The sequence below is a fragment of the Erithacus rubecula genome, assembly GCF_903797595.1.
Source record: "Erithacus rubecula genome assembly, chromosome: Z".
Taxonomy (NCBI): Eukaryota; Metazoa; Chordata; class Aves; order Passeriformes; family Muscicapidae; genus Erithacus; species Erithacus rubecula.
Window position 1 is genome coordinate 5653914 of NC_136661.1, and position 14259 is coordinate 5668172.

Here is a 14259-nt window from a genome sequence, read left to right on the forward strand (position 1 = left end):
GGTGGATCAGACGTAAACTAGAGATTATTAATTGATTTACTTCTACGTGATAGTAGAAAAAGTATTATACTACAGAAGGACAAGGAGATATTGCTCTATTAAAGGTTTAAGTCTTCTCTGAAAGAAGATTTAACTCTTCAGAGAAGATGGAGGGCAAATTATAATATTTTAAGAGACAATATAGATTCATTTAATGATAAAATTTTCAGAGAAGGAATGCCATTTCTCATTAGAAAAAGTAATAAAACCGAGAAATGCATTCTAGCTCAAGGAGATTATTTTTTAGTATGTTACCTTCATAGGATTCCTACTTCATTTCTCAGAAAAACATATTTACAAGTACACTCTGTAATTGATTGCATATCCTGGAAAACATTTCCTGACAGAAAATCTTAAGAATTTATTGATGTTAAGAATGTCATTTTTGATCAGAAAGGACAGCTGTTATGTAAGGGAGTCTATTAGATTAAAGAAACAGTTGTGGTAGATGCCAGATTATTGAGAAAGCTGTAGTTTAAAAAGCATGATTTTCTTTAATGATACCAAAGCCAAGAATTAACTGAGATAGTGGCAGAAATACAGAAAACAACCAGATACAGAGAAAGATAATCTCCCCTTCTGCGTGCAAACTTAAAAAAAAAACTGGGAAAGCTACTTTCTCCTTCATTTTCTGTATGGCAGGAAACAAAAATCTTAAATACATAAACTACGTGAATATTAATTCAGAGTAACTATCATGAAGTAGGTATCTAATGTACCTCTAAACACCTAGACACATTCTCAGGCTGCAGTTTTTAATGGGGGATCCTAAAATATCTGAGACTTATTCCATACAGGAACTTAAATCTCATATCATTTGTTTACTCCTTGGAATTTCAATTTCAGCATAGAAATTTTCCATGACATTTCCATGATATTTCAAAAATAATCCAGCTCATAATTTTTGATTAACATGTCCTTCTGAAGGCATGGCTTAGTCTTTCTGAGATGTTTGCAGGCTGGTAGTAGTTAGCAGAGAGGGGCAGACAATGATACTGTATCACTAAGGTATTCAACAGAAAAAAGATCTACTGCTTCCATTGGACAGCCTGCTTTCATTCCCTGTGTGCTACAGAGATTAAGAACTTTCTGGTAATAGTAGAAGGTAATTTTAAGTAGCTCCAAAAACATTAACAACATGTCCTGTCTTTGCCTCTTCTAAAGATCGTTACTCTTTCAAATGTTTTTGGGGCTGTCTATATAGCCCCTTCTGTTCACAATTTCCAAAGGAAATAGCTGTGAGTAAAGATAGGTTTGTCTCCAGTTGGCTTTCTGTGATCCACAGGGCCTATGTGGATCTTTTGGGGCTGAATTTGGCTTTTTTTTCTGTTAAAATAGTTGCATACAACTCATTTTTCTCATTTCCTTGTGTATGAATGAGTTCTTTTAATCAAAACAAATCCATCTGCAGCACCTATTCTCAACCATACTTCCATGTGTTCTTGCAGTTTTGATGACAAAAATGTGAAAGGGATATGTTTCATGCCCAGAGACAAGCACACTCAAGGAGAAAAAAAGAAAAAACAAACCCAAACTACAACCTGTAAGTAGCAAATAATGGAGCCTCCTTGCATATTGACAGTCAATTTGCATAAAAATATCAAAGGCAATGACAGCAATAACTCAAAACACTCCATACAGAAAAACTGGTTCAGCTAGCAAATTTTTGTGTTATTTCTAAAGCTATACCTTCAGCAAATACAAGAGGCAGGTTTAGTCTTTTCCATGAACATGGAAGCATATTTTTGAAAAGTCATATCAACATTTAAAAACTCCAGTTTTTAGTATGTCTGTATTTACTTAATTGTGCAGGACCAGATGAATTCAGATGATGCTTTCATCTGATGAACCAGAAGATGCTTTCCCTTTTGATTTGCTTTGATGATTTTTCTCCAGAAGACCCCACCAGTGTTTTCAATGACTGACAACAAAAAGACACTCTAAAACACTGAATACAGAACTTGATCCCCAACGAAAAAGACTTACGAAAGAATTGTGAAAAATTTTGCTTGAGTTCACAGGCATAAATAAGTTGGAAGTACACAATAAGCCCTTGCCTGAGGTGAAGAGATATGCTAACAATAGTAATAATACACATTTATAGGTAGGCCTTTTTTGTTGAGCACACACATTGATTTACATATTAAAATACCACTACAGGTGTATGTGACAATTTTTCCTAGTGCCCAGAAGTAATTATTTGATTGTTGAGTATTTGGGTTTTGATTTTCTTTTAACTTGAAGAAAGCAGCAACCACCCGAATCAGTACAAAGATTGTGACTGAGCATTTAGATACAGTATTTAGACTATATACTAATGAAAAATCTGACCATTTAAATTTTTTTTTTGTGAAATTGCGAGAAATAATAGTGTCCTTACTTTATGAACAATGTTTTCTGCTAAACACCAGAAGAGATTTTTTTCGTCCTGATTAGATAATCTATTTGACTCCTGTAAAAATTTGCTAAGTGAGTATAATACTTCAGTCTGCATGATTCCCTTTTCTGCTTCTAAGCAAGGAAATGAAAACAACAGGCAAAAAAAAAAAGTTGATTAGAAGTAAGCTACATTGCTATGCCTAATGGTGAAGAGCAATGTTATTTCTGCTTGAAGGAATAGCTAATGGCTAAGAAAAGCATAACAAGAGAACCAGCGGTGAGAAAACTTCCGAAGGCTTAAAGATGTGATTAGATTAATTATCCAAAAGACAGAGTATAAAATCAAGCATTTAAAAACATATGGCAATCTTTGTCTCAGGAGTTAGCTAAGAATTTTACAAAAAAACATTCTTTAACAAAGTATCTGCTCTTTCCAAATGTTGGCCCATTGAAAACACAATAGCGTAACTTTTTCTCCTCTGCAAATTTGACTTTTAGCTGAGCCATGGGGGAAAAAAAGGTAAGAATAGTGAATCTTTTCCAAAAAGTTAGTGCTGAGTTTCAGGGAAAGGATGCAATAATCTCATTCCAAGACACTTTCAATGTCCTTCACACAATTTCTTAAACAACAGCCACACAAAATTATGGTTTTGTCCATAGTTTATGTGGTTTCTTTACTTCTACACTACCTAATATAGGTCAAGAAAATCACTAAGAAAGCATGGAATTTATGGGACTGATGCAAATCCTACTACCTAGATTATAAACAATTGTCTCAAAAAGATACAAGAAAACATTTGGGAAATGTTGGCCCTATTTTTACTGGCCATGAATTTAATCCAGTAATTTTCAACCAATGATAATGCTTTCTAAAAACCCCAAGGAAAGTATCTTAGTTTGCCTGTACAGATTGAAGTTTAAGTTCATTTGTTTTTCAAACCAAATTAATTTTTTTGCAAAATGTTCGAAGAAATTGAAACCATATAAAGTGTGCTGGTTTAACATGCTCATTCCTTTTGGAAAACAAAAATATTATAAAACTTAACAATTCTATGGAAATTTTGAACAGTGATAAACAATATGTCCCCCATTTAAAAAATCACCTGCTAATTGAACACTCAGGACTGATTACTCTAGTTTGGAAGCATTACAACTTAGTACATTTGGAAGAAAATTCTTTTCTTCAGTAGTCTTATTAAGTCTTGTCATTAAGACCAAGAATTCACTGACAAGCTCTTGAAAGAATAACATCTATTATAAAGACATTACCTGGGTTTACATGTTTCATTTCCAATACATAAATGAGAAAAAAAATCTTTGTAACTTGACTAACTTACCAAGCTCTTTCCTTAATAAGACTATGCTAAGTCCTTCTGGTTTGCTAGGAAGCAAAATAGAGCTCTAAAAGCCCAAGATGAATAGCAAAAGTTTTCTCTTAACTGAGCTACTAGCCGTTTATTCAAGTAAAAGACATCAAACTAATTCTTCACTGTGTCTCATCTAAAATTAAAGGCTCCTCCTCAGCACAGAATAGAAATAAAAAGGCAGTCATAACATGAATTTTCATGGCATACCAGTGTTACTTTGCCAGATGACAGAATAATTATAATCTGATATTTTCAAGAGACTCTTTGGCCGCAAAACAAAGATTTTACATATACACCACATCCATTATCTCACAGGATCTGTGAATATCTGCAAGATATTGTGATCTGGGTATTTATAATAAACTTCGGGTTAACAAAACAGAGAATTCTCTCCTGTCAAAACAATATACTCAACAAGGACTTTAAATTTAAAAATGTGTTAAATATATCAGGTATCACTTCTCCCAGCAGCAACATAAGGAAAAGCTTTCAAGCTGTAGAAGACGGCTATGCAAGAAAATATGATAGACAGAATAATGATAATACATAGTGTGTATCTTCTCCTCCATTTTCTCTGGAAACATACTTTAATTCTGCAATTCCACTCTTTAACAAATAAGAAAGTATATTCCTTACCACACTTTGGTTGATCTTGTGCCTGAAACATGTGATGGAGACAACATATGGCCAGTCATCAGGTTCCATCAGCATTCCTGCAGCATGGGCACAGGTAACATGGAAGGACGCTGGGCAGCGTCCATATGAACACTGAATGCAGGCACCAGAGATTTTCTTAACTCTCTGTCTGCAGAAGATACATTTCTGTGGAAGAAAAAAAATACAGAGTATCTTCTGTATTACTCCAACTTCAATGATTCCTGCAAGTAACTCAAAGACTGAAAAGTTATTTGTGATCCAATTACTACATTTTTCACCTTATGCACAGTGAAAGAAACAGCATTTTTGAATTACATGTAATTCCATACTCTGAAAATCATTTAACTTGGTTCCATACTATGAAGCTGGACTAAATATATATGTAGACAGTCTTTGAAAAATGGCTAATCTAACACATTCAGCAAACAGTTTCTACAACATCCTCAAATAGCCTGTTACAGTGGATAAATATCCTCTAAGTTAGAGACATTTTCTTTATCCCAACCCTTTGCATAATTCTACAGCTGAAGGCAGTTCCCAAGACCATTTTTATTTTTCAGACTGGTTTTCATTGGGTATTTTCACTGAGTATTTAATAAAATATCAATACAGTAGGTTGTATTACCTCAAGTCACATACTCAAACATATGTCAACAGCCTTAATAGCATCAAGACACACTGTTTTTTTCCTTTTCCAAAATGAAGGCTAAATCAAAATAATGTCACTATTTTGCAAATGACACAAGTAATGACCCAGCAGGAAAAGAAGACAAAGGGATATAAGCTAACTTATAAGAAGACAAAGGGATAAGTTAACTAAGTCTGGGGAAAAAGTTCTAATTTACTAAAAAAGACAATAAAGACAAACTGTATGTTGCCACCATAAGGCATTAACAAACACACTAGATAGAATAATTACTTCAGTAACTTCTACAGACAAATGTTTTTTATCACATATGAGAATTATCCTCTGATAGTTCTCATCGTGGCTAACAGAATGCAAATGTTATTGATTATCACAAAATTATCTCAGCTATTATAAACAGATTTTATGCAATGTCACAAAACAAAGAATTTAATTAAGCATACTCTTGGAATATTGCTTATTTCCATTTCTTCTAGATTTGCTGCCCACCAATTTGTTAAACATACTCATCTGCCTATATTAAGAAAGAATACTTTTGGTAAGAGCTAGTTCTGTCAAGTTCACTGGTCCTAGCTCCTTCATCAACCTGAATGTGAAATACTCCAAGTTCTGCCTTCGTGTTCACCCTTTGAAAGCAAACTCCCTGCATGGCTTTGCACAAGCAGAAATTAAGAACAGTGCCTTGCATCTGAACTTAGGGAAAAGTTTTAGCTATCATGCACTAAAAGGACCTGAATTCAGCTCACTCCATGGTAACCACCACTGGGTTTCAAAGACTAGTAAAAGGCAACCTTTTACCATCAAAAGAAATGTTTCAGAGACTTCGCTAATGCTGATATCTTGTTGTGCGTTTGTATTCATGTGCATGAGGTCATTTTCAGGTAAGTGGAGTAACTGTTTTCCAAGGGAGCTTAGAGATTTTATGTATGTACATATATATATTTTTTATATACATACTCAGAACCTACTAAGTGGAAATTGAGATAGAAAATACAATTGAAATCTAGTATGTGTAATATCTAGATACTGAGTTCATACAATTAACAGAGCTCCTCTTGAATGCTTTTTCATACAAGTATACACAAAATCATGAACCAGATCAATGGAAGAATAAAGACCAAAGCACTTATGAGTATTACAAAACAAAACAAAACAAAACAAAAACCCAAAAACAACCAACAAAAAACAAAGAAAAAACAACCAACCAAAAACCCAACCAACCAATCAACCAACCAAAACAGCCTAAAACAAAGGCCACACACAATAAAATCCCACATGTTCTGAAATAAACACCAAAACACAGTTCAAACAAAATGTAGAGAATGAAGAAAAGGAATAAAGGAAAAAAAGGAATAAAAACCAGCTCAACTAGCATCAACTGAAGAAATTCTAACATTGCAACAGGAAATGCTGGTTTCCCTTAAATTATTGGCTGCACATGCACAAGGGAGCAAATATTGTAAACATTACAATGTGGTTGTAAGTTTCTCCTGTATCTTACTAAAGTATCATAAAACTTTGGGAAATTAAAAAAATCTAAAAATATGCTATGTGAGCAAACCTTCAGAAAAAAATATGAACTTACAACTCTATGTATGTACAATTGTTCTTCTATATTAATATTTTAAGGCTTATTACCTTCCAGAAGTAGAAAAATTATGAAAAATAAAAGCAATGTGAGGACAGCAAAAAATGCTGAAAGAAAAGCTGTTAATGTAGTCAGGGAAACTGTAAATATGACGAATTAAATGGCATGGCCAAATCCTCAGAAATTAGAGTAAAACTTTATCCCTCCCCATAAGAGAGGCTGACTTCGCAATTTTCTTTCAGCACAGGTTAACTTAATGAGAATGCCTGAGAAACTGGCATAGTATGAGAAAACATTTCTCGCAATGTTTGACAGTTTCAACTTAAAAGTACTGAAAATAATTATTAAAAAACAAGCTGTCCAATTACTATTGACTATATTCTTATTTCATGATGGTGTAAAATTAGCATAATTTTGATGAAGAGTAAAGTTGCCTCATATATAAAAGGAAAACTGCTTGGTTATAGATATTTCTGTGAATGCAAACCTAAGTCTGCATGATGAAAGTGAAAAAATTCCCATTTTAACTATGCAATAAATCCATCTTACTACCAAATACAAGGAGGGTAATTGTTACATCAGTTAAGTCCAAACCAACATTAATCCTGTTTTACACTCATACACTCTTCAGGTAGCAAAAGGATTAAATCATGCATACGAACAGGGGGAAAAATGTTATTGTACATGCAGGAAAAGAAAAAAACTTCCTATTTCTCTCTGTTCTTAAGGAACACCAGAAAAACTATGAAAACCATTCTTCTTTCAAGAATGCAGGAAAATAATCAAGATTTACAAATAAAAAAATATGTCTCTTATGTAAGATGCCGTGTCCTTTGTACAAGCATGGCACTGAGAAGGATGATGCATATGTATCTCAGCTTTACAAGGACTCTCAAACTGAGGCATGAATTTTGATAAGTACATATAAAAGTCTAGTATTCATAACTTGCATAACTGTATCAGGCAACATGGCCCCATTCAGATGTCAAAGAAAAACCCCCATATTGAAACTATATACATTGAATAGTCAATCCACTTTAATTGATAAATAAAATCAGAACACAAAAAATAAAAGCATAGAAAGCTATAAAAATCTGTTTTGCAGAGACTTTTGGAACATTAGCTGAACTACATACCAAATTGTATATTTGCTATAAGTAGCAAAATGAACTGTGCTGTGTCTAGTCCATATCGGCAATTCTTCACCTCCCTGGCTTGTGAAAAATAATGTATTTCTCACACTCTCACTTGGGGTTTTCCAACATATGAATTTAAATTTTTTAAAACTTTTTTTGGTATGCTAATATTATTTGTTATAGTGTGGTGATACATAAAAATAAAAAAGGAGGATTATGAAATGTACAAAAATAAAAAATTAAAACAATCCCACTGAAAGTGACAGAAGGAAAAACGCATCAGAATCTCAAGAGAAGAAAGGGAGCTATTGGCTGTGACTACTGAGGTTTCAGTCACTCCCCAGCTCTTCCCTGAAGTCTATCTTTGGTAAGTTTGTAAAATGAAGGAGTATGGAATGGAACCAATCCCAAACTATTGCAAAAGAAAAGGTCAAAACACCTCTCTGTCAGGGCAAACCTTATATTTAGCTATGTAAGTCTGCTACTCATGAAACAAACAAACTTGACACACCATGAAGACATTTTCTAAAATACAATAACGCCAATTCAATGCTCAAACAACAGTTTTTCAGTTGCTTGAAACTACAGCTGTTCATATCTGCTAAACCAATTCTAGAAAGTTAGGAAGAATGTAATTTTGATTTAATGATTGCTAGATATTAGTGCAAAGCAGAGCCAAGGGGAAAATAGCTGAGGATCAATCTTAATCAGAGATCCAGATGCAAAATGAATTGGAGAATAAATAAAATTGTTTATATAACTGGAGATTAAGAATATAGGACAGAATAACGCACTACAATTTTCTGGATTGTGAAATGACCTCTTTCTGCCCCCCAAAAGAAAAATATTCTGCTGCAAATGTATTTCATTATCACATAACAGCTCTTTAATGTTAATAGCCTGCAAATCTATAAACAGAATGGATTTTAAAAAACGAGTTTGAGGAAACTGGATGTCAGCATTTTGCAAAAGACAGCTCACTGGTAACTTTTGTAATAATTTTTATGCATTCTTATTTAAAGATTCAGAAATTGCTTCCCTCAAAAAAGTAGTATTTGCAAATAAAATTTCAGTCCCTAAAAGGATCATGAATTAATCACAGCAGCAGTGTTTTCTGATGGAAGGATTTATAAAAATAAGCACAAGCTGAGGTTGCAGCAAAAGCCATGGATGGATTTTAGGAAACAATTTTGAGCATTGATTTCTCCCCAAAATTATGTCTTGGCAATCGGAACGACTTAAGTGAAGGAGTTCACTGTAGCAAAGCACTAAATGCTACAAAAAGAAGCTATTTCAAGACAGCCTCTAAAAATTATTAGACTTCCCAGTATTACTAAATATCATTCCATAGGAGTTCTGCTGCTGCTGCAGATGGTTAGTAACTACTATTCAGTAACTGATTCATATATTCTCACCCACTTGTATATATTTGCCAGGTTTTTGCTTTCTATGTATAATTTGAAATACTAGGACAGAGGCACCATTGTAAAATTAAGAAAATTAATGAAAAATCACCTTTTTTTTCTGTAATGCTTGCTTTATCATATCTTCATTTTGTAATGAACCTACTTTGATTCAGAATTTACATTACCAGACAACCAAAATTGCCATTATGTATGAACACATCCTAGATATGAGAAGTCAGCCCAACTGTAAGCAATAGTACCCACAGGTATACACAGATTTTTAACAGAGCAAAGATTTTAGAGAATATTGGTAGAAGGAGTTTCACAAGCTTATCAGCTGTTATAATCTGAAACTAACAGTACAAAATGTATAGTTGAAACTAATCTTTTCCTTCTCCATTCCAAAGTCAGAACATGGAATAAAAGTGACAAAGATTACAGCAAGGGTTGGCAGCAAGGTACTGGCACAAAGATTTGCTAACGATGCGAAACACAGAAGATGCATACTACGAAGACATTTGACACATTATCTGCAGATCAGTGAGCACATGCTGTCTGCACAACTATCTTTTAGAATACAAAGTCAGCACTTAATTTTGGCAGAGAACATAGTATGTCTCTATGGAAACAAACTCATTATTGTTTTTACATTTTATGTTTCCTTTTATTCCTAATTAATTTAAACCAAGATGAGTACTTGAGCTATGAAATTGACAGCATCAGAACATGTGAAGAAAGAGTTTGTTAGATGATATACTCTATTTAATTGTTCAGACAATGATATAAAATTAAGTAGAAATGTTGTTAAAGTACCAAGAGACTATTTTGCTTCCCTCTGATATTTCTAACATAACAACCAGTACCTCAGGGGAAAAAGCCCTAGTGCTTGTAGAAAACAATTTGTAATTTCTTACTATTCAGTAAGTCTGCCTATAGTATGAGGCTACGGCAAATTAAAGATGGTAGGCATTGTTTAGGTGAAATTCTTCTAGTTGTAAATTTCATCAGAGAAGAAAACATAACACTTATGCATCAGTAACAATTAGAGACAGTAACCTTATTCTCTAATAACCTTGTGACAATGTAGTTTTGGGTTTGCTCTCAATGAATCTGTAAGTTTTTTAATTTTGAATTGAACATGAAAAGTTATTGAAATCATGCCACATATTCATATTGATTTAAAATACAATTTTAACAGCTCACAAAAAACTACCAAGACTTGCCAAAATCACATATTAATACAATATCCATCAATTATTTCAATCAAACTGTTAAGGTACTAATAGCTTTTAATTAATAGGGAAGAGAAAACCAAAATATAGTGCAGAATTAAGAAAAATCTCCTTTCTCCTGAAGCATGAGTTGTGTGATTGCAATGAAAGAGTCATTAAACAGTAGATGAAAAGAGAAAGAAAAAGAATCAAGGAAAACAAAACACTTGGTGAAGAAGTACATATTTTGAAAGTACATGAAATGGTTTGTGCTTCTGTGATACACTACACAGTCTCAGTAGCTGGTAAAACAAGTGTTGTGAGGCAAAAGGAAAGAAATAAAAGACCCTGTTAGCGCTTCACTTGTCTCACAATCACTATATCTACAACTACACCACATCTTGAGAAATAAACTGCTGTGTATTTATTTTCAGTATTCTTGAAGTTCTCAACATCATAATGACATTTCAACACCAAGCACTTTCCTTAAGTCCCTAAGTTTTTCAGGCTAGGGCAGCACCATTATTACTCTATACTGTCAGAGATACTCTGAAAGTACATGAGATGTCTCTAACCCTAGCATAGAGATCTACTGATAAAAATACCATATAAACATATCTCTACTATCTTATATCCTCCGTTTTATTTACAAGTACTAAAAGGAAAACATTCAATCACCAGCACCTTCTTTAAAAAGAAGAATCCCTATATACATAGGGAATATTCTGCTAGCACATATTCACTGAACACAAAAATAAACCCCACTTTCTTCCAGATGTATATATATCAGGTGACACTGAAAATTTAGTGATCCCAACTCTTCTTTTATCCACTTTATATCCATCTGCTTTCCTCCCCATAGGTTTGAAATGTTGCAGGTCTTGTGTTTTTACCCCCCACAATTTTCACCTTTTATCCTCCAAATGGTGCTGTAACAAACACACAGGCTTAAAAAGACCATTTTTTTTTTCCCTTAGGAGCACTGAGCCTGCACTCAGTGCATCTTTCAGGCATCCTGAAAATGAACAAGAAATGATTGATGCTAGTATTGGAAGAGCAAAATGTCAAGAAGATTAATACAGGAGGTTGGAAAGAATCTCCTTTTCTTTATTCTTCAGGAAGAAAGCCTTTTTATTAAAACTTTCCTTCTGATTTGCATAGATCAGTTTGAACAGATTTGCCATTTATACAAAGGCTAAAATATGTGACAAGCTGTGAAATGCCATTTAGGCTGAAAAGGTGATGAGGCATCATTTCACTGCCTCACTGCTGCAGCCTCCAGGCATGCCACTATTATACTGTAACTGCACTTTTTCCAGCTGATTCCTATAGGTATTAGTGGAATTTAAGGCAATGGTCAAGTCCAGGTTCTTTTCTGCTCCAGTCATTCAGTCACACACCTCTAAACCCTAGTGCATGGCAGAGACAAAACAACTGTCCAAAACAAGGGCAAAACTATTCCAAAGAATAATGGAGGTTGGTGGGGACCTCCAGAGCTCACGTAGAACAAGACTTAGAAGGCAGACCTAAATCAAGTTGTGTAAGGTCCATCCAGCTGACTTTTGAACATCTAAAAAGGCAAAAATCTCTCAGCCTTGTTGGGCACCTTTCAAGTGTTCAACTATCAGCTTTCATAATCAAAAACTCTTTTCACAACACTGGAATTTACCATGTTCTGATCTGTGTTCTTTGCCTGTCAAGCTACTAACATGCACCTCCAGCAAGCATCCCTCTCCCTCTTGCCTGTATCCTCTGATTACCTCAGCATAAAAAGCAGCTAAATCTTTGCAAAAAGGTGTCTCTTTTCCAGGCTGAACAGACCCAGTTTCTTCAGTCCCTTTGTACACGTACAGTGTTCCAGACCTAACCATCTCAGTGACTTTTCACTGGACTTGCTGCCATATGCCAATAAAAGGCAGACCAGCCCAGGTGCTGGCATAACAAAAGTCAAGTAAAAGGGAAGGATGGATGAATATCCAGGCTATATCATGCCTTGGATGCAATTTTTCCCCTGCTGCAAGGGCACACTGCTGATTCATGGTAGCATCTCCACCATGATTCCCACTGGTTTTTCTGCAAAGACAATCAAGCTAAATTCCAGTGGCAGACTTTGTACTATTCAATTTCAAAAGAGACAGATTTCCCCATAAAATAGAGCCTGGATACAAAAATTAGTTAGTGAGGGTATCTAGAATTTGCCAACTCAGAAGACCCTTCAACAGACAATGAATAGAGAATTTTAAGATCCTGTATGGCCATTTCAGGCTCCAATTCTTCATGAGTTGCCATTTAATGCAAAGTATTGCTCCGAGTAATGCCATTACTGTACCATATTGTATATGATACAGAAGTCAGCACTGTTTCTACATAGTTTATTTTTTAATAATTGCATTATTGTACTTTATATACATACACACAAACACACAGTAATTTGCCATTCTAATTAGATACTAATTAAAATCAGCATTGAAAGGATTATATACTTGGCAATATCCCAAAATAAATTTATGAAATTAAGAAATGCAAGGACAGTTTTTATAAAAATAGAGGTACCACCATCTAATAAGCTATCCTTCTGAGAATAGTAAGTCAGCATGGTGATATCCCCAAACTAAAAATGTATTTCCGTAAGACTCAAAAAACCTCAGTATTACTAAAGAGACAATCATACAGAATTTAACATACACAAGTTTCAATGCTCAGAAAAAAGTATCTTGTCAGGCTCAAACAGAAACCTCAGTAAAAGGCAATAAAAGCACACAAATTCCACCTACATACTAGAATGACAGTAATGTGTTGCTTTGCATCTTAGAAGATTAGAAGACAGGAACGGACTTCAGTATATGTCCTCTGGGCAAGAAGGGGTCATGGCAAATTATGTAGGTGAATGCACTTTGCCTCTGGGAAGGAAAATATTGTGCTTGTGAAGCACACTGAACGAGGCCACAGCTGCTTGTCAAGTTCTCTGTTGAAAGGAAGCTGCTGTGGACAGCATACACTACTAGCAAATAAGGATAAGTAAAAACATTCAGTGTAACTTATGTTACTGGCCACGAAACAGCTGTCATCCCTACAGTAAATTGATCAAACATGAGTCGTGCCATTTCCAGGTACTAACAATAGCATATAAACAATGAAATAAGATAAAACTGGGAATGGAGGGCTTTTCAGAGTTAAAGCTAAATGAGGTATTTTTTGTTTGGTGTGGGCTTCTTTTTTTCATTCTTGTTGTTCAGGCTTTTTGCTTGAGGATGGGGTCAAGGCACACATAAGTTTAGCATGCACTGTATCACAGAAAATTTACTTTTCAGTCCAAAAAACATTGAGTGACTCCATAGCTCACAAGGAAAAGATTATTTCTGAAGCTTTCAGTCAAAAGCTACTTTTCAGCAGAGCTGATGTTAACATTATACCTAACCAGAAAATTTGAACAGACAAAAATGATAAGGCAGTAAAGAAAATGTATCCTTTAAGACACATTAAAACGTAGTAACTATAAGAAGTTAAAAAAAATCAAAAACCTAAAATTAATCAGTTGTAGTAGCGTAGAAACAGAAAGCTATTTCTAAATGTTTCCTTCATTTCTATTAACTTCACTAAGTAAATATTCAGAAGAATCAGATGCAGAAGAGGCTGTCTCGACTTAAGAGTATTTAGCCTTTATAAAAATTTAACAAATCATTGTTTTCTCTAGGTTGAAACATATTAGTTGTTAATATACTTACTCATTAAAATAATTGTTGGTAGAAAATGCAGAAGCATTATATTTTAAATGGTTTTCCTCCCTCCATCTTTTTTTTTTTTTTTCCTGTTACTTTCCTCAAAAGATT

The 14259-nt window shown here is 34.2% G+C and overlaps 1 protein-coding gene across 1 annotated transcript in view; it reads right to left on the reverse strand.

Moving 5' to 3' along the window:
- KDM4C (lysine demethylase 4C) overlaps positions 1-14259 on the reverse strand; it is a 236753-nt gene that overhangs the window by 24007 nt on the left and 198487 nt on the right. Inside the window, exon 18 of the mRNA XM_079330009.1 lies at positions 4422-4607. Within this exon, the coding sequence (XP_079186135.1) occupies positions 4422-4607 (186 nt within the window). The remainder of the gene's footprint in view (positions 1-4421; positions 4608-14259) is intronic.